The following is a 24,345-nucleotide window of genomic DNA, read 5'->3' on the forward strand; positions in this document are numbered from 1 at the left end:
TATGTCTTCAGACCCGACCGTACTCCCATATTCATTTAGTGGAGAGTGACTCCCACAATTATTGTACACTTTTTTCTGCATCTTGTCTGTTGTATTTATTAGGGGTTGAATTTCTCTATTTCTTAAAAAAATAATTAAAAAAAAAAATTCTACATTTTGTTTTTACTTTCAACTAATCACTCCCTCACTTGTTTTTATTTTTAAGTTTGATGTAAGAAATATTTTGCGAAAATGCTTTTATCAATAATATTTTAATTAAAAATTTATTATAAATCAATAATAGTTTTAAACTTAAGCTTGACGTACAAGGCAAGTATTTCTCGCACACAAGGACGGAGGCTTAAGGAAATTCGACCCAATTACCAAAAACCAATATAAACAATAAAGTACAAGAGTAGGGAGGGACGCCCGGACGCGGCAGCAAGCGCGTGATGGAGAGGGAGAGACAAATTAACATGGAGGAGTAAATTACATGTGTGTGAATTCGACACGTGGGGGTCCTGTGGCTGGATGTTGTCGGGTCATAAGGGTGGGTGCACAGGAGGCCCATGCACTCATGGCGCATACACTGATTTTGGGGAGTATGGGAGAGACGGAGGGTGAATAACAACAAATGAAGGGTTATTGAGGTGATTCCACGTGGCGATACATGCTGAGTGTGGACATGATGGTGACAACTCCTCCTACCCGCGTACCAAAGCTATTTATTTCGCATCTGTACACGCGGCGTTCATACAGGGTTAATTTTTGTGTGACAGCGCTTTTCACGGTACCCATTTCACCACTGCCTGTCCTATATTTCCTATTCTACCCTCCCTTTATCCCCCATTTATGTCTTTTATATCATTTTTAATTACGAAGCTTACAATTCTCAATTAATTTAAAATACCTTATTTATTTTTATCTTTAATAAAAATATTTTAAAAATAGACTCGCAATGCTTATAGATATATTCCGCTGTAAAAAATTTTATCCAAGTTAAGTAATAAGTTTCTATGTTTGAATAATGTTTTATTTAATCATACTTAAATAAATAAATAAAATATTGTAAAAAAAAAAAGCCATTTTCAAGGTTCAAATAATAATTTAATGACTTGAAAGATAAATTTTTTTCATAAAATTTGAGGAATAAGTAGGAAGGGGTAAAATGGGGAAATTAGGATCAGACAACACACATGGTATGATCATAAGATGGCGTAAAGAAAAAGCAGAACAAAGGGACCTACACTTTTAAGCTGTATGTCTGTCTGCACTGGATGTAGGCTCGTACGGTGACGTTGCTCCTTCAGTTATCCCTCGCCGTTGATTTTGCTGCTTCAAATCCACAGCAGACAAATATATCTCTATTTTATTATTATTATATTACACATCAATGCTCTCAATTTCACTTTTTCCTTTTCCATTCCAATTACCGAGGACGACACTTGACCTGGGTGACTGGGTCAATAGGAGTAATTTTTCTTCGTGTTTTTTTTTTTTTTTTTTTCTAATCTTTTATTATTGCACTATAATCATTGCTTTTTGACTTGAAAAAAATCCAAAATTTTAAAATTTATAGGAATAATATTAATACTATAAAAAATTTATATAAATTATTTTATATTTAGTGAAACTTTTTATTAAAAAAAAAAAAACCAGAAACGACTAGGGATGGGTATTTTCTAAGCGCACGTGTGGGATGATTTGATTAATATGATAGGGAGATTTTATCTCACCAATTCGTCAACCATATTCGTTTTCATGACGATATACATGTACACACGAATCACTGTTTCACCAACCCAATAAACACTAAAAACCAATTCAATAATGCACTTGCCATCCCAAGAACAAATTTTCTCTCACTTTCCGTCCACGTGAAGAAAATGAGTTCAACCATAGTACACGGCGAGAAAAGGAATTAGAACTCATACATATAATCTAGTAATCCAATCACTATCCATGAATGATACAAACCATGGTCTCCACCCCATAGGCTAAGGTGAGGCGATGAGTTTCCGGGAAGCCAAACAGAGTTTTTTCTCTTGTTAGTTAATTAAACACAGCCATCTACTTTCAACTACTAGAAAGAACCTTAAAAGGTTGACGCATTTTTTAATTAGTAAACAAATGAAATCTTTAAGCATGATTGAGAGATGGTACATGAATAAATCAATAAAGTAAAATCCATATCTCCCAAAAGCCCTTTGAATACTATAAAGTGAAGACCATATGCAAATCAAATATACCTGTCTTTGTTGTTGTTGTCTCCTTGGAAAGCCAGCAAAACTTCCCAGAATCTTCTCATGGTGCCATATATATATATAATTCTTCCCATGACCCTAGACAACAAGTCACAAGACAACCCAACAACATAGATTATTATATGTCCAATATGCAAATGGGTATTATCCGCATCTTTCGTGTATTGATGCCGGTTCATAAATGTATTCTCAAACCAAACCAACACTTGATAATCAATTACACAGGAATGAAGGTGAAATATCGGTTTTTTCAGTGGGACGGTTACTGCCTAACCCACTTGGTTTAAACAACTCGAACGATGATTGGATTCGATGCCATAATCTAACCAGGAAATTACTTTCTGACTGGCTTTGGTTGGGGGAGTGGGGGAAGTCAGGTCTAAAGATTCTTGACATTTTTCATTTTTCTTTTTTCCCTGTTTTCTTTCTTTCTCTTTTCAAAATTTGAATCTTTGAACGATAGAGCAAAGAATTTGTTCACCTTTAAATCCGTGGTCCTTTGAGAAGCCCTCTTTATGGGTTCTCTCTGCCCTCTGGTCACCCACAAGTTGGTGAGGGGTCACCTTTTCAATGCCACTTCTGCCTTTGACTGAAAAAGGTTGAACAGCAGACTTTTCCAAGCATGCTTGGTCCTACATTTGGATCTATAAAGACTCTGAAATATCGATTTGGACATTAAAAAGAATAAAGAGAAAGAAAACTTGGGTTCAGTATTTTGTATCAAATAATGCTATGATCCATAACCTGAAAAAAAAAACAGTATTTTTATAGCATTTATATACACAAATACATGAGTTCAAATAATAGAGAAAGGAGACACTTACTGGAGAGAAGCACCCATCTTTGTGTAGTTGAGAACTTTAGGACATGTTAGGAGCATAAATTAAGTGTGAGGAAATAGATAAACAAAAGGAAAATCTATGAGCTCATATTCCCTTGATCCTGTGCAAAGATTTGATTCAGGAAAGAATTAATAATTAATCATGAATGAACACCTCCTGCAACTTGCATGCCTAAAGTTCACCAACCCTCTTTTCTTTCCATTCCTAATTTTCTTTCCTTTCTTTATTAAAAATGGTTGGTGATGAACAACTTCGTTACAGTTTCATAGATCTACCCAAACAGAGCATATGCCACCATCTAATGGAGCAATGCTTTTCAAGGGACTAATAGCATATGATATAAAAATGAGCTACATCACACTGTAGGAAACCTAGCTCTAGATCGTTAAATTAAGCAAACTAGAATAGTCAATAATGTTTTTGTTTAAGATTTTCAATCTGAATTATAGATCAATCATGATAAGAAATGAATATAAACTCTGGCTGTGGACGAATCATATCTTGGTTTCAATCTTCTCATGGTGGTCAAGTTATTCTCCCCCTCATGCTTATTGAAGCTTTTTGTGATTTGGGAGGAGATTAAAATAGACAATCTAGTGGAGCGATAGTGCAAATATTTTATGATAAAAAATGTGCAAATTCTTTGGTATAGTGTAATCTAGGCGGATCCTAGATACCATTTTGTTTGAATCCCCATATTTCTACTACTGCTTAAATTTTAAGAGACAACAGAACATTACTCCAGAAGAGAGGCCCAATCACCCATTTTTAGAATCAAAACGATTTCAGGACAGATCTTTTCAACACTGCTATGTCAACAAAACGCATTATGAAGTGCTAAAACCCATGTATTTTCCTAGGCAGAGAATAATACATTAATAACAGTGAGTTAGTTAAAAAGCCACTCATAATCAGAAGGAAACTAGCTGTACAGATTTTTTGTTGACTGATAAGTCAATAGAATAAACCAATGGAGGTCAACTTGGAAAGTTGATTAGCTTAATTTAGTGGACAATTTATTAGGATGTTTGAGCCTCATAGGTTGGCAATTGGCAGTGGCATCCTTTCCCCTGCCATATCATACACAGGGGGAGGGAGTGAGATGTGATGTGTGCCAACTCCACCATTCACTAGATATCAAACAGGAAAGCGGGTAGGTGCATATATCTGTATGTATTTTCTTCAAAACTCACTAATTAATGTTGAATTGTTAGGGGACCAGACATTAGCATTTGCCAGTTGTCAGACTTTTACCACAAATTTAGTACCACATCACCAAATATACCTCCTCATACATATAAAAACAAATAAAGTCTGTGAATCGTCTCTTGTTATGCATCAAGGGGTGCATGAGAATATTAATCTGAATCCTCCTACTGAAAGCGATTTTGATCATTTGATGGGTGTTCCACCAAACCAACAGTGCAATAAAATCAAACAGTTGGCATGCAAACACGCCATAAGATTTCTAAACCCTCTATGAATGCTTCTACAATAGCATATTGTGCATATCATTAAATACCAAGACTGACATACAACAGGACCTCCTGAGTCAATGACCCGATACCATCATTTTCAACCATTGAAAGTGTCCTAGTGTACCAAGGGCGTAGAACTTCGGTTCAATATTCAAGAGGCAATTATTGTAGGAAATTATTGAAGACACAGCATATAAAATGCGGACCAAAAGGAAAAACATAAAGTGGAGAAAGTGCGGCTTAAAATTATAGCGAATAGGGTGTGGCCAATGCTCCATATATAGAGGCTTTTGCATTAGTGCGTAACCCAACATAACTAGTTTATAAAATGCATAAGGCTCACAAGTCTCCAATCAAATGAAACAAATTGATTTGCCACTTCTGCAAATAGGAAAGAAGTGGTAGCAAATTGAACTCACTTTTTCATGGTGGAATTTGACAGGAAAGTATTTTTCTCTTTAATTTTCATAGCTCTTCCAATCATCTGAATCCAAGTCATTGGCATTATAACCTAGAGACATACAATAAAGATCAACAACAACAAACAGTGTCATTATTAATGGTCCAAGCAAGAGAAAGAGGGGCAGATGTTTATCACTAACTTCCCAACAAGACAAACCAATTCTTTGAAGCCATAGCAATCTGAGCCCATCCCCGAATATCCTGGAAATAGAAAATTTTCTTAAGTAGTCACAATCAAAGAATATAAGAATTTAACGTGAATGACATCAATGTAGATAGTACCAGTATACAAATCTGGAGAAAAACCAAGAAATAAAAACAAAGAAAAGCCCCAGTAGACTAATACCTGCAGGCCATTCAAGAAAGGGGCTTGGATTAGGTTACTTGATACCTGTATTTGTGAAATCAAATTCAAGAAATCTAAAGAATATCCTTATCCAATTTCCCACTAAAAAAAAATAGAATAGAATAAGGATTTCACAAACTCTGCTCAGCCATGGGCACAAACCCCAACTCTATCTCCAGCTTCCTTTCGCTTCCAGTGAAAACCATTTAGAAGTATTTTTCTCGATTTAAAGAGATAAAATGTAACACAAATTTTTCACTTTTGCAGGCAATACAAATACTTCAAACACCGATACAAGCAATCGCTCTATTTCCACATACCTAGCAGCAGAACCGTCTGTTTGGTTCTCGAGAAAATTACAAAATATTCAGCCCTCTAAAAGAAAAGAACTAAAGTTGTATAAGCTTACTATTATAGTTGATTAAAGGTCCAACATGAAAAATTTGGAGTCACAATTTTACTTATTTTCCTACCATTTCTCAGCAACCAAACGGAGGCTAATCTACTTTATCATTGTTGTAAACACCCGATTATTTTAGATCATCCATGCCAATTTTACAACTGAAAAAAGCAATTAACTAAAACAGTTATTACCTCCAATTTCTTCTCGGCATTTTTGTTGAGCCGTAAAATTTTCTTTCACATTTTGATCGCGCAGGAAAATTTTATTGCCATAGATAAAAAATTAAAAAAGAAAAAGAAAAAAATATATATAATTTCCATAATAATAATAAAAAAAAAAATATATATATATATATATATATATATATATATATATATATATATATATATATATTATTCTAAAAAAAGTCATGCTTTATGAGAACTTTTCCTGAGTAAGAGCCTAGGGCTCAACCCCTTTGGAAAGTTACGACAATTAAGATGTAAGCCGGCCCAGTTACAGGCCCGATGACCTATTGTGTGGGCCAGTCTTGGTATAAGTGGGCTCAACCATAAGGTCCACTACATACTCCGAGCCCAGTAAAATATCGGTGCCCTAGTGTTGAGCCCAACTCCAAATATTTCTTTCTCCAACCACGAAATCATCCCAAATCGGCCGAACTGTCGAGAAAATGCAGCTCTTTGTCAAAACCCTAACTGGGAAAACAATCACCGTCGAGGTGGAATCAACCGACACTGTCGACGATGTCAAGGCCAAGATTCTGAACATGGAAGGTACTGTGTGAAAAATCTCAATTTTATGTTTGGTTGATGAGAAAATCAAGGAGAAGAGGAAGGCTCTGAATTTCCATGAAGTTCTCTCTTCTTTTTTCTTTTTTTTTTTTGTTAACTTTCTACGGATTCTCACCTACCAAACGAGGTTTCAATGATCTGATTATATCATATCTTCTAAATTCTATTGGTTTTTTTTTTCTTAGGGATTCCGCCGCACGTGTAAAGGCTGATCTTTGCCGGAAAACAACTGGAAGATGACCGTACTCTGGCTGATTACAATATCCAGAAAGGTTAGGGTTTTTATTCTCTCCATATGCGGCGCCTTTTCTGTTTGATTAAACATGGATCTTGAAGGGGTGTTTTAACGTGTAGAATGAACGCTTCGTGGTGTCATTACTATCGAACCGTCTTTGATGGCATGGGACAGAAAGTGCAACCAGTATAAGATGATACGCCGGAAGTAAGTTCTGTGGAGTTATCATATTACACTCAATTGGATGCCTTTTTGCATATATCAGGATTTTATGATATTTCATCGCTTGAATATACATTAATTTGTTTGCATTATCTTCTAGATTACAAGAACTTATGTTATAAAACCCTTATATTATAAGCTTAACTAGCTGCCACTGATTCACATGCAACAAAACTTGATGCATGACTTAAAAGGCAAGAGGCGCACTTATCATACAAAGAGACAAGTGAATGGGGTCCTTAGTGATGTCTAATGTTCCCATAAACCAGAAAGCCTTACTTATACAAAGAGCGCTTCGACATATGTGGTTGGTGCATACCGGTCCCATAATACAATTTGTACCATTGTTTGTCCAAAAAATATGGAATATTTCCTCTTTTGGTCGTTTCCTTCTTGCCTATTCACTGTTTTAAGGTGGGTTCTGTTTCTTTTGCACAACTATGAATGGTAATATTTGCCCAAGGACTTTCCTTCTGAAAACAAGGTTGATGGGTTTAAGGCCATTTGTATGATTGAGATGAATGGCTGGAGGGACTCTTTAGGCCACATACGGTTTCTTCAACAATCCTGTTGTCAATTAGACCATCCCTTGTATATATAGCTAATTTGTGATATATTACAGTTACAGAATTCAAGATTAACCTTCTAAAAAAGTCTGAATGTGGGACCTGAGTCAACCATAGAAATACCATTACTTGATGTAAAGGAGCATTCAATCCCATTTGTTAGCTTCATTAATGAAATTGTTTTTGGCATGTCTCTATCATACTTTGTTGTGTCCAATCTCTGATTTTTCAACTTTCATATCTACGTTTTGTATGATTAGTGTTCCTAGTATGATCAGTATTCTTATTCTGGCACATCCTTCATAGCAGTGACAATTTTAATTATGCTGCATATTTAACATGATTCCTTTGTGTTTTCTTGATTTTGATCTTGCCTAACTTTACCTATTGGAAAAAGAAAAAAAAAATTGTGTTGCAGATGTTATGCTTTTCAACATCCTCACGCTGTCTTCTGCGGGAAGAAGAATGGGCATGGCAACCAGGTGCTTTTCTCTTTGCTTTGATGGTTTTATTTTGTTTATGATTCATCTTTTCTTTTCAATATGGATGGTCTCATCTTATTTATTGTTTATGTCTTAATTGCAGTTAAGGCCAAAGAAGAAGATCAAGTAGATGTCATTTTGAAGTCCCCCTAAAGTATTGGGAGTAGGTTGGATACATCTAAATGCAGCCTAAATCTACCCATGGGGAGTTTGAATTTGAACTGTTTTGAAATTTGATTGCTGCCATTTCATAGTTGGGCCGGTCACTGAAACGGTCATTGGTATGATGGTTGAAACATGAGAGTTCACTTAGTTTGTTATAAGATGTTATCATATCATCCAATTTTACTTTAACTATATATTGAATTATTTTTCTCTTTTGTGCCCATTGTCCATCATAACACGTAACTCCACAAGAAACTGTGCTTCCTCCGAAGAATGCATGGCAATGGAGGATATGGAGATTTCAGGCACGGAATGAGTTCCCAGGAGCGAATGCTGATTACCTTATGTGTGGATATTAATCTTGAATGAGAATTCCCAGCAGCTCCAATTTGATTTTAATTTGCAGGTTCAATTGACTTGAATGTGGGATAATTTCATTCTCTAGGGTTTATTCTGAACAATCACTTCTGGAATTCGAATTTCCTGCTAGAGTAAGTTAGGTTTGGATAATAAATCTACAGGACCATGTAATGCTTCATAGCCATGGCCAGTGCAAAAAGAGGAACAAAGAATATAGAACAGGAATCAGGATGGAAGTTGAGAAAATACCATGGTAGGCGTACCAGCAACCAGGCCAAGATTGAAAATCAATTGCTTTAGATTGTATATCTTTTTGAGCTCGAGCATACGATAATTAGTAGCACCATGTCACTACATGCTCCAAATGTCCCATGGGCCTGAGTCCGTGACAAGCAGCTGAAAAAGAATGTCAAAAAAAATATATATATCCTACACCTATATTCCTCTATAAGGTCAAATTAATGTTCCCACTGTTGCATGGAACTTGGGGGGTTGGCCACTGGGCCAACCATCTCAGGAACCCCCAGAATCACCCCATCAATATCAACTGGGAGAAGAAGCTTTCGCCATAGGCATCCTGTAGAGAGGAGCTCTGGGGGTTGAACAATCGTCAATGCGTCATTATCCCTATGCAACATTCCGATTACAGCCATGGAGCTGCCTTCCTTGACATACCTGCAAGCTGCAGCTTATAAGCTCCCTCAAAGACCTGTATCAAAACAAGTAGAAAAAACAACTAAAAAGAGAGTTACCCTTCTTCTAGACGCAATAGACGAGCTTGGCCTGAGATGTTTCGCTCTGCTAGCCATTTCTTGAAGTGAGAAGACAGAAATCTGCATTTTCTTGTGGTGTTTACCAGTCTGCTCTCAACGATCAGGGGAGTGACTCTTGAGCCTGAGCCAGCTTTCACCAAAGCTCTGATGCCCGACTTACTATCAGTGATGTAAAAGTCTGTGGAGAACCTCTGCCAGAGAGAAAGCCCTAGCACATTATCTTTTTAACATAGATATATTAGATATTGAGATTTTTACTTTTGTTGTTATGAACAATTCACATACCTCATAATATGCTAACCCCCATCCAAAGCATGGCACTTTAGCATCTGCAAGCTTCAAACCAAGTCCTCGGTATTCATACAAAAGAGTAGATGTATAAATACATCGGGTAGCCTTTTCGTATGAAGATTCCAGGGAGATGTTCCCACATGATACTAGCTGAAAATCACCAGAAGATTAGAATGCTGTTAGCTCACAATCAACTTAACTGCAGATACTATCTACTATGAGCAAAATTCATATAATGGATAAAATGAGAACAAAATGGAAGTGGGCGTCATGACGATTAATGCCGGTATTTACATCTTTGGACAAATATTGAAATGCATGATCATTTTGTATCATTTACATTAAACAGAAGTTAATTTGATAAAGAGTTCCTGCATCAGGTCTTTGACATAAGCATACAAGTCAATTGTGATTGTTCTTGTTCAAAAAGGACTCTTTTTTACTTCCCGATGTGCAAATAGAATATTCACAATGAACTTGGAACAGGAAGGGGGAGCAAGAACTGAGGTCGCACTAGCAAGAACCAAAACTATCAATGATATGGCTAAGAGAAACATCCATCACCCAAAGATTTTTTAGTCCAAATAAACAAGGATCGAGTAAAAACCTCATTCACTGATTCTCAAAAATACCCTATTAGTTCATGATCAAGAAGAAATGAAATTATAACTGTCAACACCATTTAAATTCCAAACTCTCAAGTTTGCAATGTCAAAATTTTCATTTGAAGAAATTTGCACAAACTTGACCAATAAATAGAAAGTATCCTTTTTCCTATTTATGCATACAACAGACTTTGATTGACCTAAGCAAGTGATCTAGCTTAGGTTTCATATGTTAGTAATTTTTGTCCATTTCCTGCTATGAGCACTTCTTTTTCAGGAAAAGTTTTCATTTTTAGCCAAGTAATGTGTATGTCATTTTGCTATATGTTCGGTACAAGACAACTTAAGCAGATTAAAACTTCTCCCCATAGATTTACATCATTACTGTAAGGATTATACACTCTTTGAACTTCTAAGGTCGTATCCTTCCCTCTGAAGCAAATGACTCTACCCCCGGTTAGGGAGGCTTTTAAGGTCTTGCTTTAGAAAATTAGGGAAGGCTCCCCCTTCCTTCCTCCTTTCTTTCTTTCTTTTTTTTTTCTTTTCTTTTCTAAACTTTCCTCATGGCATATATTGAATCTTGCAAGCTTGCAAGCTTTTGTTCTAGAGGCCTGGAAGACCATTACCTTCCCCTCCAGCAACCTACTTTCCTGCCTTCCTCTGGTTCAAGCTTTCCCCCCATCTTCACACCCTATCACTCCCTCCTCACCACCATGCCAATTTTGTTTTATGATGCTCATACTATTTAGCTGCCCTTCCAGACACAGGTTGATTATGTAACATAAGGTCCTAACCCGGGGTTAGTTGATCTGTGTTGTTACTTGTTTCTTTCCATCTACATCAAAATTATGGTTGCTTGAATAGACTGTTTTTCACAACAACCATAAGATGTTGTCACTTTTGGCCAGTTTCTTCCTTTGTTAAAAATTCCAAAACACCCATTTGCAAGCATAAAGGTTCCCCAGAGATAATTTTGAAACCCTAGACCAATCCAATGCTGCATCAAGAGCCGAAAATGACCTCTTCCACCCATTTTTGGTTGCTTTGCAATCAACCCTTTCCCAACTACCCACATTGGTGGGGTTTCCCCAGTAATTAGCCTTAACACTTTTCTTGCAATCAACGATTTGAAAGCAAAGCATTTTATTTTCTTTCCTCTCATTATACCCAACAACAAACCCTACTGTAAACCTAGAGAATCAATGCTGCATTGCTCATTTCTCATTACCAATACAATCCATCTTCTAATTCTACTAAAAAAAGAGACTATCCAGTCCCAATAGCAATTCACATCAAAAATCAAAATAGCTCCACAATTCACCCGAATTTAGAAGTCCACAAAATTGCGGAAAAAGCAAAGAAATTAAAATCTTCCAACCAAAAATGGTCATCATCAAAACCCTAAAAAATAACTGAAATTTTAATTTCGACCCAAAAATATTTTACTTCTTGAATTGAAATTTCCCATTTTCGCCAAAAGTAGAACTCCAAGAACCACACCCCCCAAAATCCAACTTCCCATTTCTCATTTCACAATCCCACTACCCAAACGCACAAAAAACCAAAACCCAACAAACAGAATCGACTGACGATAATAAGAAATGCGTATTACCCCGGTAATTTTAACGAGCTGGCCGTGACGAGCGAGGCGGAGGTCGGAGTCGGGGAAAGAACGGAGATAGCAAAAGAGCGCTCTGCTCCGCCTCCAGTTGACGGTGTTCCAGATGAGAAAAGCAGCGACGAGAGCTGAGAGACAGAGGAGAGAGACGAATAAGAAGGCATTGTGAACAGCAATGAGGATGAAGATTGAGACCGCCAAGCCGGTGAAGAAGAGAGGCACCAGAACATAGAGAACTTGCGATGGAATTGGCTTGCAACTGTAGCAATGGCTCTGGATTGAAGAAGCATTTGAGAGGTCGTTCATCACTCTCTCTCTCTACTAAATCACAGTGAAGTTTTGGGCTTGTAAGTGAGAGATAGAGGCAAAAATTATATCTTTTTTCAATACTCCGTTTGGAAGAGAGGAAAATGGCAGAAAATATTTTTAAATAATTTTGTCACAGAATTTAACAACTTCTAGTTTCAAAAAATATTTGGATTTCATGAGACGTCACCCCTTTTTCAGATACTTTCATAAATTATTTTCTAGTGCCACGTGGGATATGATTATGTGAGTAAAAAATTTCCGATTTGAATAAAGATGACAGCTGTGGGATTTGAACCCACGCCCTTTCGGACCAGAGCCTAAATCTGGCGCCTTAGACCACTCGGCCAAACTGTCGTTGTTGTCTAAAATCCACACTGGGTCATGAAAACAAAAACCGATGCCTCCAAGGTGTACTCCCTTTCGAACCCATCAAGCGAACAGGTGATTTAGATTTGAATTGGGATCTCTGGTTCAGCCTAAATTTCTAGTTCAGTTCTCTGCTGCTGTGGGCATTATGTTGAATTGTGGTGAAAGTTGTAGAACTCAAGCTTCAGTTCTATCCATTAAGCAAATAGATCATTAGACAAGATTTTGATTTTAAAAATCCCTCCACTCATGATATTGGTGAATTAGCACGCCCAGAATGTAGAAGCCATTTATGGTTTGGGATTCATGGAGGTTTGCAGTTTGTGTATAGAATCTAGCTTGGATTATTGATTTCAATTTCCTATAATTTGATATGCCTGCTAGCTAACAATGAGAAAAGGAATTTGGGTTTCCTTATATTGTTCTTTCCCAGTTTGGTTAACTTTTTGTTTTGGGTAGTTGATATTGAATACTAATTTTATTTCCCATTTTCAATTGTTTTCTGATCTTTAATGGGTACGTACAGCAGTTTCTATAACTCAGCTCCTTAATTACCCATATTTAGCATTTAAACTAGCTGTGTTCTTTAATGGGTATGCACAGATTGCTTTACCTTGTTACTCAGTTTGGTTAATTCCTGTCAGGAATAGAACTGGCTTGCAGAAATGTAGTCCTAGTAAATGGAGACAGGAGGATGAAGAAACCAAGTCAGTTCTAATAATTTTTGTCACTATGTGTTAAATTGTCTGAGAATCGGTCTTACGTTCATTCTTTCTGTGTGGTACTTGTAGATTTAAGCACATCATCTTACAAAAAAATCTGTGTTCAACCAAATGAAAATCTTACATATTGTTTCTCAACTGCAGTCTTTGACTGGATTGAATGTATCTTTTCTTTCTGATCCATAGATGTAACTGACATTTGTTGTCATATATTTTTGTGAGTACATGCAGTTTCTTTTTGTGCAATATGGGAAAAACTAGAAGGACTAGTACATGAAACTGCAATTGTTGGATGATGAGGGAATGAGAACCTGAAAGCTTATGACAGATTGGGTTTGGGGGGTGCTGTAAAATCCCCAATTCTCCTTTTGTATTCTATTTTCTTTGTGACCAAGCTAGAACTAGTTGCTTTTGTGGTTTAAATGGTGTTATCTGCACAACCTTGATTGTCCTTTTCAGTTTGCCAAGATGTTTAGGATACAGTGGACTGAGCAGCCATTTTCTATTGAATGATTTCTTCTGGGTTAGTTTGATATGATGCCCTCAATGCCCCTTAAGCTTTCTACAATTTTTTGGTATGTTTAGAGGTCTCTGATCATGTGGAATATGAAGATCCAGTATCTAAACAGCCATGCAACACCATTAAATAAAGAAGATAATTGGAAACTAGGTAAGGAAACAAAGGTTTGTGTTTCTTAGTTGAGCACATTGCCAACTACAAAGTCTCTCTGGATGAAAATCTCTACCTGCTTGGACAAAACCTCTCCCACACACACAGACAGACACAAGGGCACATACCGACCACACATTCGCCCGGTTTCGTCTTCTTTTGGTCCTGCTTCCATGGCCCATTATTTTATTTTTGGTTCTTTGTGAAGAACCACATCATTTTCTGTGACCAGGTCAGGACTAGACTGCAATTGCCTCTTTGGACAGGGTAGTGAGATTAGCATCCACCTATCAGAAAGATCAGGATGAAAAATTTTCATTTCTCTACTTGTAGTCCCCACAATCCTCAAAATCTAGGCTCATTGCCATCTAAAATGGCCGGCCCCGGACTTTGCCTCCATCAACTGAAGGAAGATTATTTGCATACATTTCCTCCATATTTTCTAATGTTCTATCTATCATTCAACCCCAGAAATCCCACCACTGATAACTACCACTAGACTGATCAAACACACACTCAGAGTCCCAACTGCCCCAATCTTCCGGTGATGTCAAGCAACCATCAACAGGTTCCACCATGGTCAGAAGGCTGGGCTCTTCTTCCATCACAAAGTAGTCGGCCCTTATGCTGCTATCATCGTCCGAAAGGACACCTCCTCCATGTTCTGATCTCTCCAACGACAAGTTGGGCTTCACTTCAGATTCACAATTGCCATTGTCTCTGTTGTCTGCTTCACTCTCAGCACTGTTCTGTACTAGCCGCTGCTCAGAATCTTGTTTTGCCCCTCCAGACTGCTGTACCATCTCGTTCAACTTCTGTAGCTAACAAAAACCAAAACACCCAAATAAGATTTCTGAATGAAAGTCCTTCGGAGTGATTACTAGGAAAGGAAAATCTCAATTAATGATAGATGGGGTACCTGTATAACCAGGGCCTGCTTCTCCTTCTTCAAGGATTCAAACCGAGAAACCAGACTGTTGTAATTCCCTCTCAGTATACTGTAGTCCCGCTCCAGCTGCTTTGACTTCCACCTAGCTCTCTTATTCTGAAACCATATCGCAACCTGCCGTGGCTGCAAGCCCAGCTCCTTCGCCACCTGCAGCTTCTTTCGGGGTTCAAGCTTTGTCTCAGACTCAAACATGGATTCCAATAATCTAATCTGTTCATCACTGAACCTCCTCTTGTTCTTTTCCTTCTTCTTTCTGGCGGTTGCAATTGAATTCAGACGAGCCAAAGACTCATCATCCACTGCTGCCATGGGAGAATACTTATAATCCTCCCCACCTAACATCTCATTCAGATTCATACCCTTGAGCCAGACCCCAAAAACTCCTCAGACCAACTACTCAAAACAGCTTTGCAGACAGTGAGGAAAGTGGGGAATGGCTGAAATGAGAATATCAGAATGTTCTTGATCTGTGTGGGCTTCGAGATATGCATCTATTTATCAGCTGATGATATGGATAGTATCTTATAGCTTTGAGTCAGACTCTGGTTCTGGGTGTTGTTACGCCTCAAAATCACAGGGCCCCATATTGAGGAATGCTTTTCCTTCAGTGCCTTGTTGATATTGTCCATTTCTTTCTTTTTCGACACTGACTTATACAAATTTTTCCTTAGATGAATTCCCTCTACACAATCAAGCTCAGATAATCCAGATCACTGGCTCTCTCCCATGATTACAGACACAAGCCGGCTTCTTTATTTACTAATCTAATGCGCTTATCACCCAGTATCTTATTATCTTAAGTCAATAACATGATAGAAAACAAATCCCAATGATATTATATTCTTCACCTTGTCATAGCTCTCCATCGTGTCGGTCGCATGGATCACGTTGTACTAATTTAAATCACATAATTCTTAATTAATCCATGATTTCAATCTTTTCCAGATCTCCCATTTGATTCTCCTGCTTTTATCATTTTCTTAGCCTCCATAGCTGCAGGTGTCAAGATTTAGTGATATAAAATGCTGTGAGTAGGGCATATTGCTGCCTGCCTGCCTGCCTACTTGGTGGGCCAAATTCAGTGAGAATACTTAGAAAAAAAATGGAGATTTTGGTATGATTTGCCTGAGTCATATGCATTTGTTTCGCCAAATATTAGCTTATATCTTTTTCTTTTTTGCTGAATTGTGATCAATCTTTTGACCATATACAACTGGAGAATGGATCAGAGCTGTGATGCCCCCATTAGAATCAGGTGCAATGTCTAGCCTAAAACAGATCGTGTCCTTCCATACTGCCATGTTTGTGTCTGTTCTTTCCTTTCTTGTTGTCTTGGCATGAAAAAGAGTTTCTGAAACATTACATCGTGAAACATACTCATTTTTTAATTTTGGGTTATCATAAACTCTAAATCTTAAACCCTAAATTTAACTTATCTATAGACTTAAACCGTAAATACGTAAATTTATCTTCGCTTCCTAATCATATTAAACTTTTCATCGTTTGAGTTTTGTAAAAAGTATCTTTTAACTTCACAAATTATTATAACGAAAATATTTTTAAATATTAAAAAGTTATAAACACTTTTTAATAATCATTTGTTAGCATGTGATAAAATTTTTAAAAATTAAATTAAGAATTATTTAATTTAATTTCTTTTAGATAACATCTTGTTTATGTTTTTTTTCTAAATTTATTTTTTTATTATATAACATATTATAATAAAAAATAAAAATAAAAAGTCCTATTAAGAATATATTTTTTATATTATATTCTAATATTAAATTATTTTTCTCAGAAATGTTTTTTATATAAATGTCGTGGTTGACTAAAATGATTGACAAAAAAGGTTTTAAGAAAAATTATAAATTTTTAAAACCACGAAATAATTTTTAAATTTTTTGAAAAGTAAGGAAATAATTTTAAAAAAAAAATACTGCAATATACAATTAAAAAGCCATAGATTTAATGTTGTAGGCAGCGGCTAAGCCGGCGGCTCAAGAGGAGGCTTGAGCCATGGCCACCGCTAAAGCCACAGTAACAACGTGTCCGACTTGGGTTCCTTTCAAATACAAATTAAAATAATAATAATAATAATAAAAAGTTAAAAACCATTAAAATATAATATTAAAATAAAATATAAAAAATAAAAAAATCAGCCAATAGAAAAAGTTGCCTTTGGACAAGCGCTTGTCACAAATCACACGTTGCCCAATATTTCTTCGCCACCTGCCCCTTAGTCAAACCCAGGCCGTCGTTTTTGCCTTTGGAGTCTAGAACTAGTCCATCGACGTGGCAGTGGAATTGGGGGCTACGTATAAAGCTGTGTGGTCACATGTGGGACATGTGTCGACGATGCAAACATCAAGTACAAGGGTGTCTCAATGGCTTTTTATAATAAAGTTTAATCTCCGGGCCACGTGGTCTTTTCTTAGTGGTACCATAAAGTCGATGCCACGTGTAATGAACGTACTGGTTGTACATATAAAATTGTGCTTCTTGGACTTTTCTCTTTCTCTTTTGTTTTTATTCCTTTTGTTTTATTTATTTTTATTTTTTATTCTAATTTACAGATCTATGACCTTATGAGGAATCATTTTAAATGTGAGACGAATTTGGTTATGGTAATTGGTCTTGAAATGAGATCGAATGCATCATTATTTTCTTCAAAATCATAAGAAATTTTGATGAATTGAGTAAAAGATTTCATACTAGTTATTGGTAAATAAATGATAAAATATTTTATAAATCAACATAATGACTTAATATTATTTAATGTACAGTCTAAAACTCAAGTAAAATCTTGTTTTATCGATCATCTTTATTGAAATAAATGAAAAGACCATAATTTAGAGATGTAATTATCAAGTTTCGGAAATAACTTGTATAATATATTATGAAATTTATGTATGAATTCATTAGACAAAAATGTGTTATATTTTTATTAAGATAAAATGGTTGACAAACGTAATCGTATATTTCTGTCACATCTCACTTAACGCTTAAAAGTCATATTTAGACTTTATTTGAGATGTATTTTAGTTACTAATGTACTTAAAATTCAAAGTCGTCCATTTGAAATTAATTCAGTCATTAATTTACTTAAAATTTAAAGTTGAAGTTAAGAGGCAAACGTAAAGTCTCATACTTAATTCTACATTAATTTTCTTATTATTATATATATATTTTATAAACTAAAATAAAGTTGGTTTAGATAACAATAATTTTATCCAAATGTTTTAGAGCATTTATTGACATGTGAATTACTATATTCAATTGAAAAACCATTTTTGTTCTCATTCAAATATCTTATAAGCACATTTAATTCTAAACTTGCAAATCCTCTTTTATGTACCCTCAAGTCCTTCATAATTTTTCTTGTATTGTGAGTTTTAACTTACTACTAAGATTTAAGTTCATAAATTCACCCTCATCTACTCTTGTGAGAGAATTTATTCAAACATATGGATTACTTGAAAAAATGTAAAGGTTTATGGATGAAATATCAGGATCTAAGTGTAAACGTTAAAAAATTGTGGTTCAAGTTTTGAAGATAATGAAACCCTCACGTGATTAAGCACCTGAGAAGAATAGGCACAAACAACTTTTCGAACTACTATCAAAAATGGTTTAGGATCTTCTTCTCTTAATTTCTTAATTTTTCTCTTTATTTACTCATTATCTTCTTCATAACTTGCTTGTAATCAATTATTTTTGAAAAAGTTTTTGACAACCGATTCAATCCCCTCCTTGGGTGATTTTTTTTAAAACTAAATTAACTTGTTTTCACAAATAAAATATAAAATAAAGTAAAATTATAAAATAAATATAAAATTAAAATGTTTTATCAAATGATATTAAATAAAAGTATTAAAAAATTAAGTTATCATTTTAAATTGATAAAAGTGTTTTAAAAATAAATATATTCTAATTTTTTATTACATAATATAATATATAAATTATTTTGAAACAATTCTCCAAGATCCTTAAATGATAAATAAAATCTTTGCAATTCTCTAATTAATAATGATTTTATATCTTATATTATATAATCTCGCTCATCTTCTCATTTTTTTTTTAAATAAAATTGAATAAATTTTTTTTTAATTGACATCAATAATAAAATAAGAAATTGTAAAAATTGAAATTACAATTAAAAATCAAATACAATTAAATCCAAAAAAAAAAAAATCAGAAAAACTTAAAAATTTTAAAAATAAAATATTAACTCTCATTGAATTTCCAATTCTTTCTCCAATTAGTATTTTCTACTAATGTGATTTAGTTAAGTGAAAGTTAATATTTTATTTTTATATTTTTTAATTTTAAGGTTTTTTTTTTTAGTTTTAATTGTATTTTAAATTTTAAATTTTACTTTTTTTATTTATAAAAAAAAATTATTAATGAGTGTTATTAACCTGATAAGTAAAAGGTCATTTTAATAAATAATTATTTGACTTGTAAAAAAGTATATATATTTTAAAATATTTTTAAATTGATGAAGATAAAACTAATTTATAAAAATTGAGGTTCATTTTTCTAAATCTTTTAAAATCAATGAGTCAAAACTTACTTTTCTCTATAATAAAAGTTGAAAAAAAAAAAAGTAAATTAAAATGGTAAAAAAAAATAAAAAAAAAATTGATTTCTTGCTCAAAATCTGAAAATCCATCGATTCTTCCCCTATCTTTTTTGCCTTTTTGTGTTCTATTCATGCACGCTTTTAGTCAAGAAAGTTGCTACTCAATGTAATAGAACAAGGAATTCAATAACAAAGTTTTTGTCAATCATTTTCAAAGAGTAATTTTATCTTATTAATTTATTTTTTAATAAAATGATAAACCTTTTTTTAATATGATTAATGACTTGAATGAAAGTTTAAAACTAAATAAAATTTAAGAACAACTAAACTTTATTTTTTTTTAAAGAAAGATAGTTTAGATAAAAATAATATATAATAAATTAAGTTTTTTTTAAAAAAAAAAATTTGATAAATTTTAATACTTATTATTTAATGACTTAAATTGACTTTGAATTAATTTATACTTAAGTTTTTTTACTTAAAACTTATTACTTAACTCTTACTTTTAAGTATTAAAATTATTTAATAAAATTCACTTAAAACTTATTCCAAATCATCAAATTGATATATTTATCTCGATAAATTATAAATAAAATAAAAGATGTCGGGTAATAGTAGAGGTTGTTGAATTATAAAGAAAATTGTGAAGGTAATTAGGACAAACTAAGATAAAAAAAATTAAAAAAATAATAATAATAATAATAATAATAGTTTTTTACTTTAAGTTATATCAATAAATTATTTTACTAAATATATTTAATTTATTTACCACTTTAAATTATTAAGTTACTTTACAAAACACCCCATTATTGACATTAGAAAAAATGAGGATCGGCGTAATATAATGATTTCATTAAAAAAAAAAGTATAAATAATTTATAAATTTTAATTAAGAGAAAATAACTTTTAAAAATATTTTTAAATTTTGATTTTATTTTTTAACTTAGTTTTGTTTTTACTCCAAGTAGAGAATGTTTTTTTTTTTTTTTTTTTTTTAATTGCTTGAGGTGACTACACTACAAATAAAATAAAATAAAGCCACAAATATCACTTAAATTTATAAAATCCAAAGAAAAAAAAAAAAACCAATTACAAAAAGACAAGATGACTAAACTAATTAAAACAAATTTGTCTTTTAACTTATTACGTCTCCATTAGTATTGACTGAATCAAAAGAATTTTCTAGAAGATTGAAGATCCATATTCAACATCTCAAGGCATCATTCATATTATTCTTGTAAGCAGAAACTCTCCCATTCAACAAAAAAATTCAAAGAAAAAAATTATGAAATTTCCAAAAGAAAATGTGAGAGAAATTGATACAACTTGGTTGGAGTGATTAAGACCCATGGTTTTATCTGTATTAGGCAGGACTCTAATTAGAATTTGTTTCGTATGGAGAATAATTTTATCCGGTCGGACCAATCCCGAGGTGTATTCTGGAAAATAAGATTAGGATTGATTTAATAATATGTGCCGTGGGTGTTAACTTGTTTCTGGGAATAAGATGTTTCGGATTTAACAGCTTTTAATACTTTCAATTTTTGGAAATTTTGGTTAATGCGAAATTTGGCATGAATTGTGCGTGCTGGGTGGGTGTGATTATGTGTTGGTTTGGGCTGGATTTTGTTGGGCCAGTTCAGGTGCCATTCTGGGGGAGTTTCTTACGGGCCCAAATAGATCGTGGGCTTTGTTGTCTTGGTTGGGCCAACTTTTTGTGTATTTGGGTTTTGAGTTGTTGGGGAGGCCCACCGGGGTTGTGTGATGAAGAATATGGGCATGGAGAAGCCCATGTTTGAAGATTTCCGGTTTTAGAGTGAGTTTGACAGTGTGTTTTACTCGAAGTGTTTTTTAAGAAAGAATGTGTTTGGTAGCGATTTTATGAAGTGTTTCCAATATTTTTAATTCTTAAAAGATAAAAATTTTCAAATGTTAGAAAATCTAGAAACACTCCCTAAAATCATTACTAAACGCACTCAAAGTGTTTTTAGGAGAATTATTATTTAAGCGTATCTTTGAAAAACACTATAAATGATTTTTCAATATTATAAATAATTTTAAAATTTTTTTAAAGTATTTTCTAAATTTTGTCAAATACTTGTTTTTTTTTAAAGAAAAATATTTTTTAGGCTAAAAATGTTTTTTATATAATGATTGTCAAACAAACCCTTAGGCTACGATGAAGATAACTTCTTGCTTTGGGCTTTAATCAAGTGCTAAAAGTAAAATTATGATTCATTAAATATGAGTGCTTATCATAACGGAGAAAAAAGGCTTTTTGAAATAATATTGCTTTCCATGAGTTGTCTTAGTAAGATTAAGTTAGTCTCTAAGAAAAATAATTTTCTCATATTTAATTTTACTATAGAAAATAAGAAAGAGAGTTAAATATAATTTAAATTAATTAAAAAATTATACAAAATTAGTGAACTAAGTTTGAAGAATATATAAAAATAATTTATTTACATTAAATCTATTTTTTTTTCTTTTACTTTTTTCTCATTCACTTTTTATTTATATTTTTTTCTCCATACATTTTCTCTCAAAATTTATGAGAACCAAATATAATATAAAATTATTGAAAACCTAATTTGAATAGCAAATTGAGTTTTTACTTCAACTAGAAGTTAAAGTTGAAATTAAATTTATGCTTTCTAAAAATTGATATTAGTATTTTGAAAGTTCAATTATTTATGAAATAACTTATCAAATAACCAAAAACAATAATATTTTTGCTTCAATATCAAACTTTTTCTTTTAACTAAAAGCTCTTTTATTAAATTACTTAAACCACCACAAGAGCTCTCAAAATAGGACTTTAAAGACAAATAATTCACATGTAGTGTTTTTTACTTTTGGCGAAAAGTTAAGATAAAAGACAAAAGAAAATAAAAAATGAAAAAACAAATCAAAATCAATAAACTATTTTTAAATATTTTCTAAATTCATTTAATTTAATTTATTTTTTATATTTTCATAATGAAACATGATACGAGAAAACTATTTTTTAAAATTTTTTTTTTCTTTTTTTTAAGTACTTTTCAAAAACCAAATAACCTAAATATTATTGCATAAGTGAGAAAGGATTTCATGGTAATATTGTAAGTCTTCTTTGTTATAAAACTTTAACTTTTTTAAAGTCATAAATGTATTAATAAAATCGTGGAGACTTCATTTACATTAACTTTTTATTGCTTTTTTATGGAAGTTAAAGTCAACAAATTCAACACATAACTTATTTTTAAGTCTGCAAGAAAATATTTTCGACTTTTCAAAAGTCAATTCCAACACGACATAAAACTAAGTGAGCCCATTTTTTAGAAATTAAGAAAGAAAAAAATAAAAAAAATGAAAATTTTATATATCCCACTAAAACCATGGCATAATTGTGAGTGAAGGAAATTAGGAAAGAGAAGAGGAAAAAAGTAAAAACATGGGATGAATGATGATAGCTTCAAAAGCAACCCATGGAGTATTATCGAAAAAATTCTGAATTTTCTCTCACAGTGGAAGTGGGCAGGAGATAAAAGGAAGGAAACAAAGCAGAGAAGGGTGGGAGTGTGTACTTGCCACTTTCACCAATTACAAGGCGATTAGACTACAAGTTTTGAAGTACTGAAGATGGGTTCTGAAAAGGGAGAAAGAGAAAAGCAAGCAGAGATGAAAAAATTTAGGAATTTGAAAGAATTGAAGATTGGGGATTGAAAAAAGGTGGGTTGCAGAGGGGAAAGGAGTTGAAATTTAAAACTTTCCTTTTTCCTAATTTCCTTTTATCAACCTTGTTTTTCTATGCAGAGTATCTTCTTTTGATCTCGATCGACGACACTCCAAATTGACTTGGGTGGCAAAAAGCTAAGCCTCCAAAAGTTGCCTAACCTTTTCCTCCTTTTCAACCACTCCTATTAACACCCTGCTTTTCCATAGGGTTTTCATGGAGAAAGAGGAGCACGTGACCATACTTTTTGGGTAGAGTGAACAAAAACCCAGGTGCGGGTGTAAAAAATTGAACATGGGTATGAGTCATTGGTGTGATTTTTATAAGGTTGTATGGTTAGATTTTTATGACAAAAAGTGTAGACAACCTGCTTGGGAGATGGAGGATTTGACATTTACGTGTTGTTTCTTTCCCACTGCCTTTTTCTTTTCTAATTTTTTTTGTAAATGGGTGTCTGCACAAGTTTCAAGACTGTGAAGAAGTGTTGAAATTGGTGCCACCCGTATCGTCCTCTCCGTTTGTCACTCTGATGTACAGTAAGATGGAGAGAGAGAGTGATGGTGGGGTGCTGGTGGTGGGCTTGGCTGCCTCATTCTCCGGGCACCCATCTGCAAATACAGTGAGTTGTGTTCAACAGAGCTCTACATGTAGCTCCAAATTCACCTGTTTTTTAGGGTCAAAGACCATTCTGCATTCAGTGCTTTCCTCCCATCAAATATAGGTGTGTTGCAGCTATAACAATGACGTTTTACATGGTTGTATTCATTCATGGAGTTGACATATTTTTTTTTATCCCACCCATCAAACCCTTCTGTGGGGGGGATTTAGGGTGTGTTTGGGGTGAACATAGAAAGTGTTCTTAATTTTTGAATATCAAACACACTCTTATTTAGTTATTCCCATAAAAGGGTTTTTAACCTACAAAATCTGTGTTCCCTAAAGAGATACAAAATGGTATTCAACACATAGAAAATGTTTTCAGTAGGTTTAATTTAGAAAGCAAAATCAATATTTTGGGAAGTAGACGCCCAGGAATTACATGAATTGTATAGTGTGTTTTTTTTTTCATCATTGCCAGATGTAAGGGTTTGAACTTTATTAGCAAGTTGGAGGATGAGGACAAGGAGGGTTTCAGTAGGCTTTGTTCTAC

At 33.7% G+C, this 24,345-nt stretch overlaps 2 protein-coding genes, 2 long non-coding RNA genes and 1 other non-coding gene across 13 annotated transcripts; 1 reads left to right on the forward strand and 4 right to left on the reverse strand.

The window, feature by feature from the left end:
- Positions 1-1,155: 1,155 nt before the first annotated feature.
- On the reverse strand, positions 1,156-5,993 carry LOC117931824. 8 transcript variants are annotated; one of them, XR_004654098.1, is made up of 4 exons: positions 5,511-5,993; positions 5,372-5,416; positions 2,725-5,226; positions 2,053-2,321 (listed from the first exon to the last, which is right to left on the reverse strand). It is a non-coding gene; the product is annotated as an uncharacterized LOC117931824 (long non-coding RNA). The 8 variants fall into 8 exon arrangements; XR_004654099.1 differs by lacking the exon at positions 5,511-5,993 and having other exon boundaries at positions 2,725-5,074; positions 5,183-5,226; positions 5,372-5,492; XR_004654102.1 differs by lacking the exon at positions 5,511-5,993 and adding an exon at positions 1,156-1,311 and having other exon boundaries at positions 2,229-2,321; positions 2,725-5,487.
- Positions 5,994-6,414: 421 nt separating this feature from the next.
- LOC117931605 lies at positions 6,415-8,458 on the forward strand. 2 transcript variants are annotated; one of them, XR_004654071.1, is made up of 5 exons: positions 6,415-6,547; positions 6,751-6,837; positions 6,920-7,007; positions 7,986-8,070; positions 8,174-8,458. It is a non-coding gene; the product is annotated as an uncharacterized LOC117931605 (long non-coding RNA). The 2 variants fall into 2 exon arrangements; XR_004654072.1 differs by having other exon boundaries at positions 8,007-8,070.
- Positions 8,459-8,479: 21 nt separating this feature from the next.
- LOC117931602 (uncharacterized membrane protein At1g16860-like) lies at positions 8,480-12,299 on the reverse strand. Its single transcript, XM_034852589.1, has 4 exons — positions 11,877-12,299; positions 9,654-9,809; positions 9,348-9,559; positions 8,480-9,270 (listed from the first exon to the last, which is right to left on the reverse strand). Exons 1-4 carry the CDS (start codon positions 12,186-12,188, stop codon positions 9,054-9,056), a joined length of 897 nt encoding a protein of 298 aa, XP_034708480.1. The 5' UTR covers positions 12,189-12,299; the 3' UTR covers positions 8,480-9,053.
- A 166-nt stretch (positions 12,300-12,465) lies between these two features.
- TRNAL-UAG lies at positions 12,466-12,545 on the reverse strand. The gene has a single exon. It is a non-coding gene; the product is annotated as a tRNA-Leu (tRNA).
- A 1,376-nt stretch (positions 12,546-13,921) lies between these two features.
- Positions 13,922-15,506, reverse strand: LOC117931521 (homeobox-leucine zipper protein ATHB-7). The gene is made up of 2 exons (XM_034852486.1): positions 14,869-15,506; positions 13,922-14,770 (listed from the first exon to the last, which is right to left on the reverse strand). The coding sequence occupies exons 1-2, from the start codon at positions 15,253-15,255 to the stop codon at positions 14,411-14,413; spliced, it is 747 nt and encodes a 248-aa protein (XP_034708377.1). The 5' UTR covers positions 15,256-15,506; the 3' UTR covers positions 13,922-14,410.
- Positions 15,507-24,345: the final 8,839 nt, after the last annotated feature.

This window comes from Vitis riparia, chromosome 15 (genome assembly GCF_004353265.1).
Source record: "Vitis riparia cultivar Riparia Gloire de Montpellier isolate 1030 chromosome 15, EGFV_Vit.rip_1.0, whole genome shotgun sequence".
In the NCBI taxonomy this organism is placed as follows: Eukaryota; Viridiplantae; Streptophyta; class Magnoliopsida; order Vitales; family Vitaceae; genus Vitis; species Vitis riparia.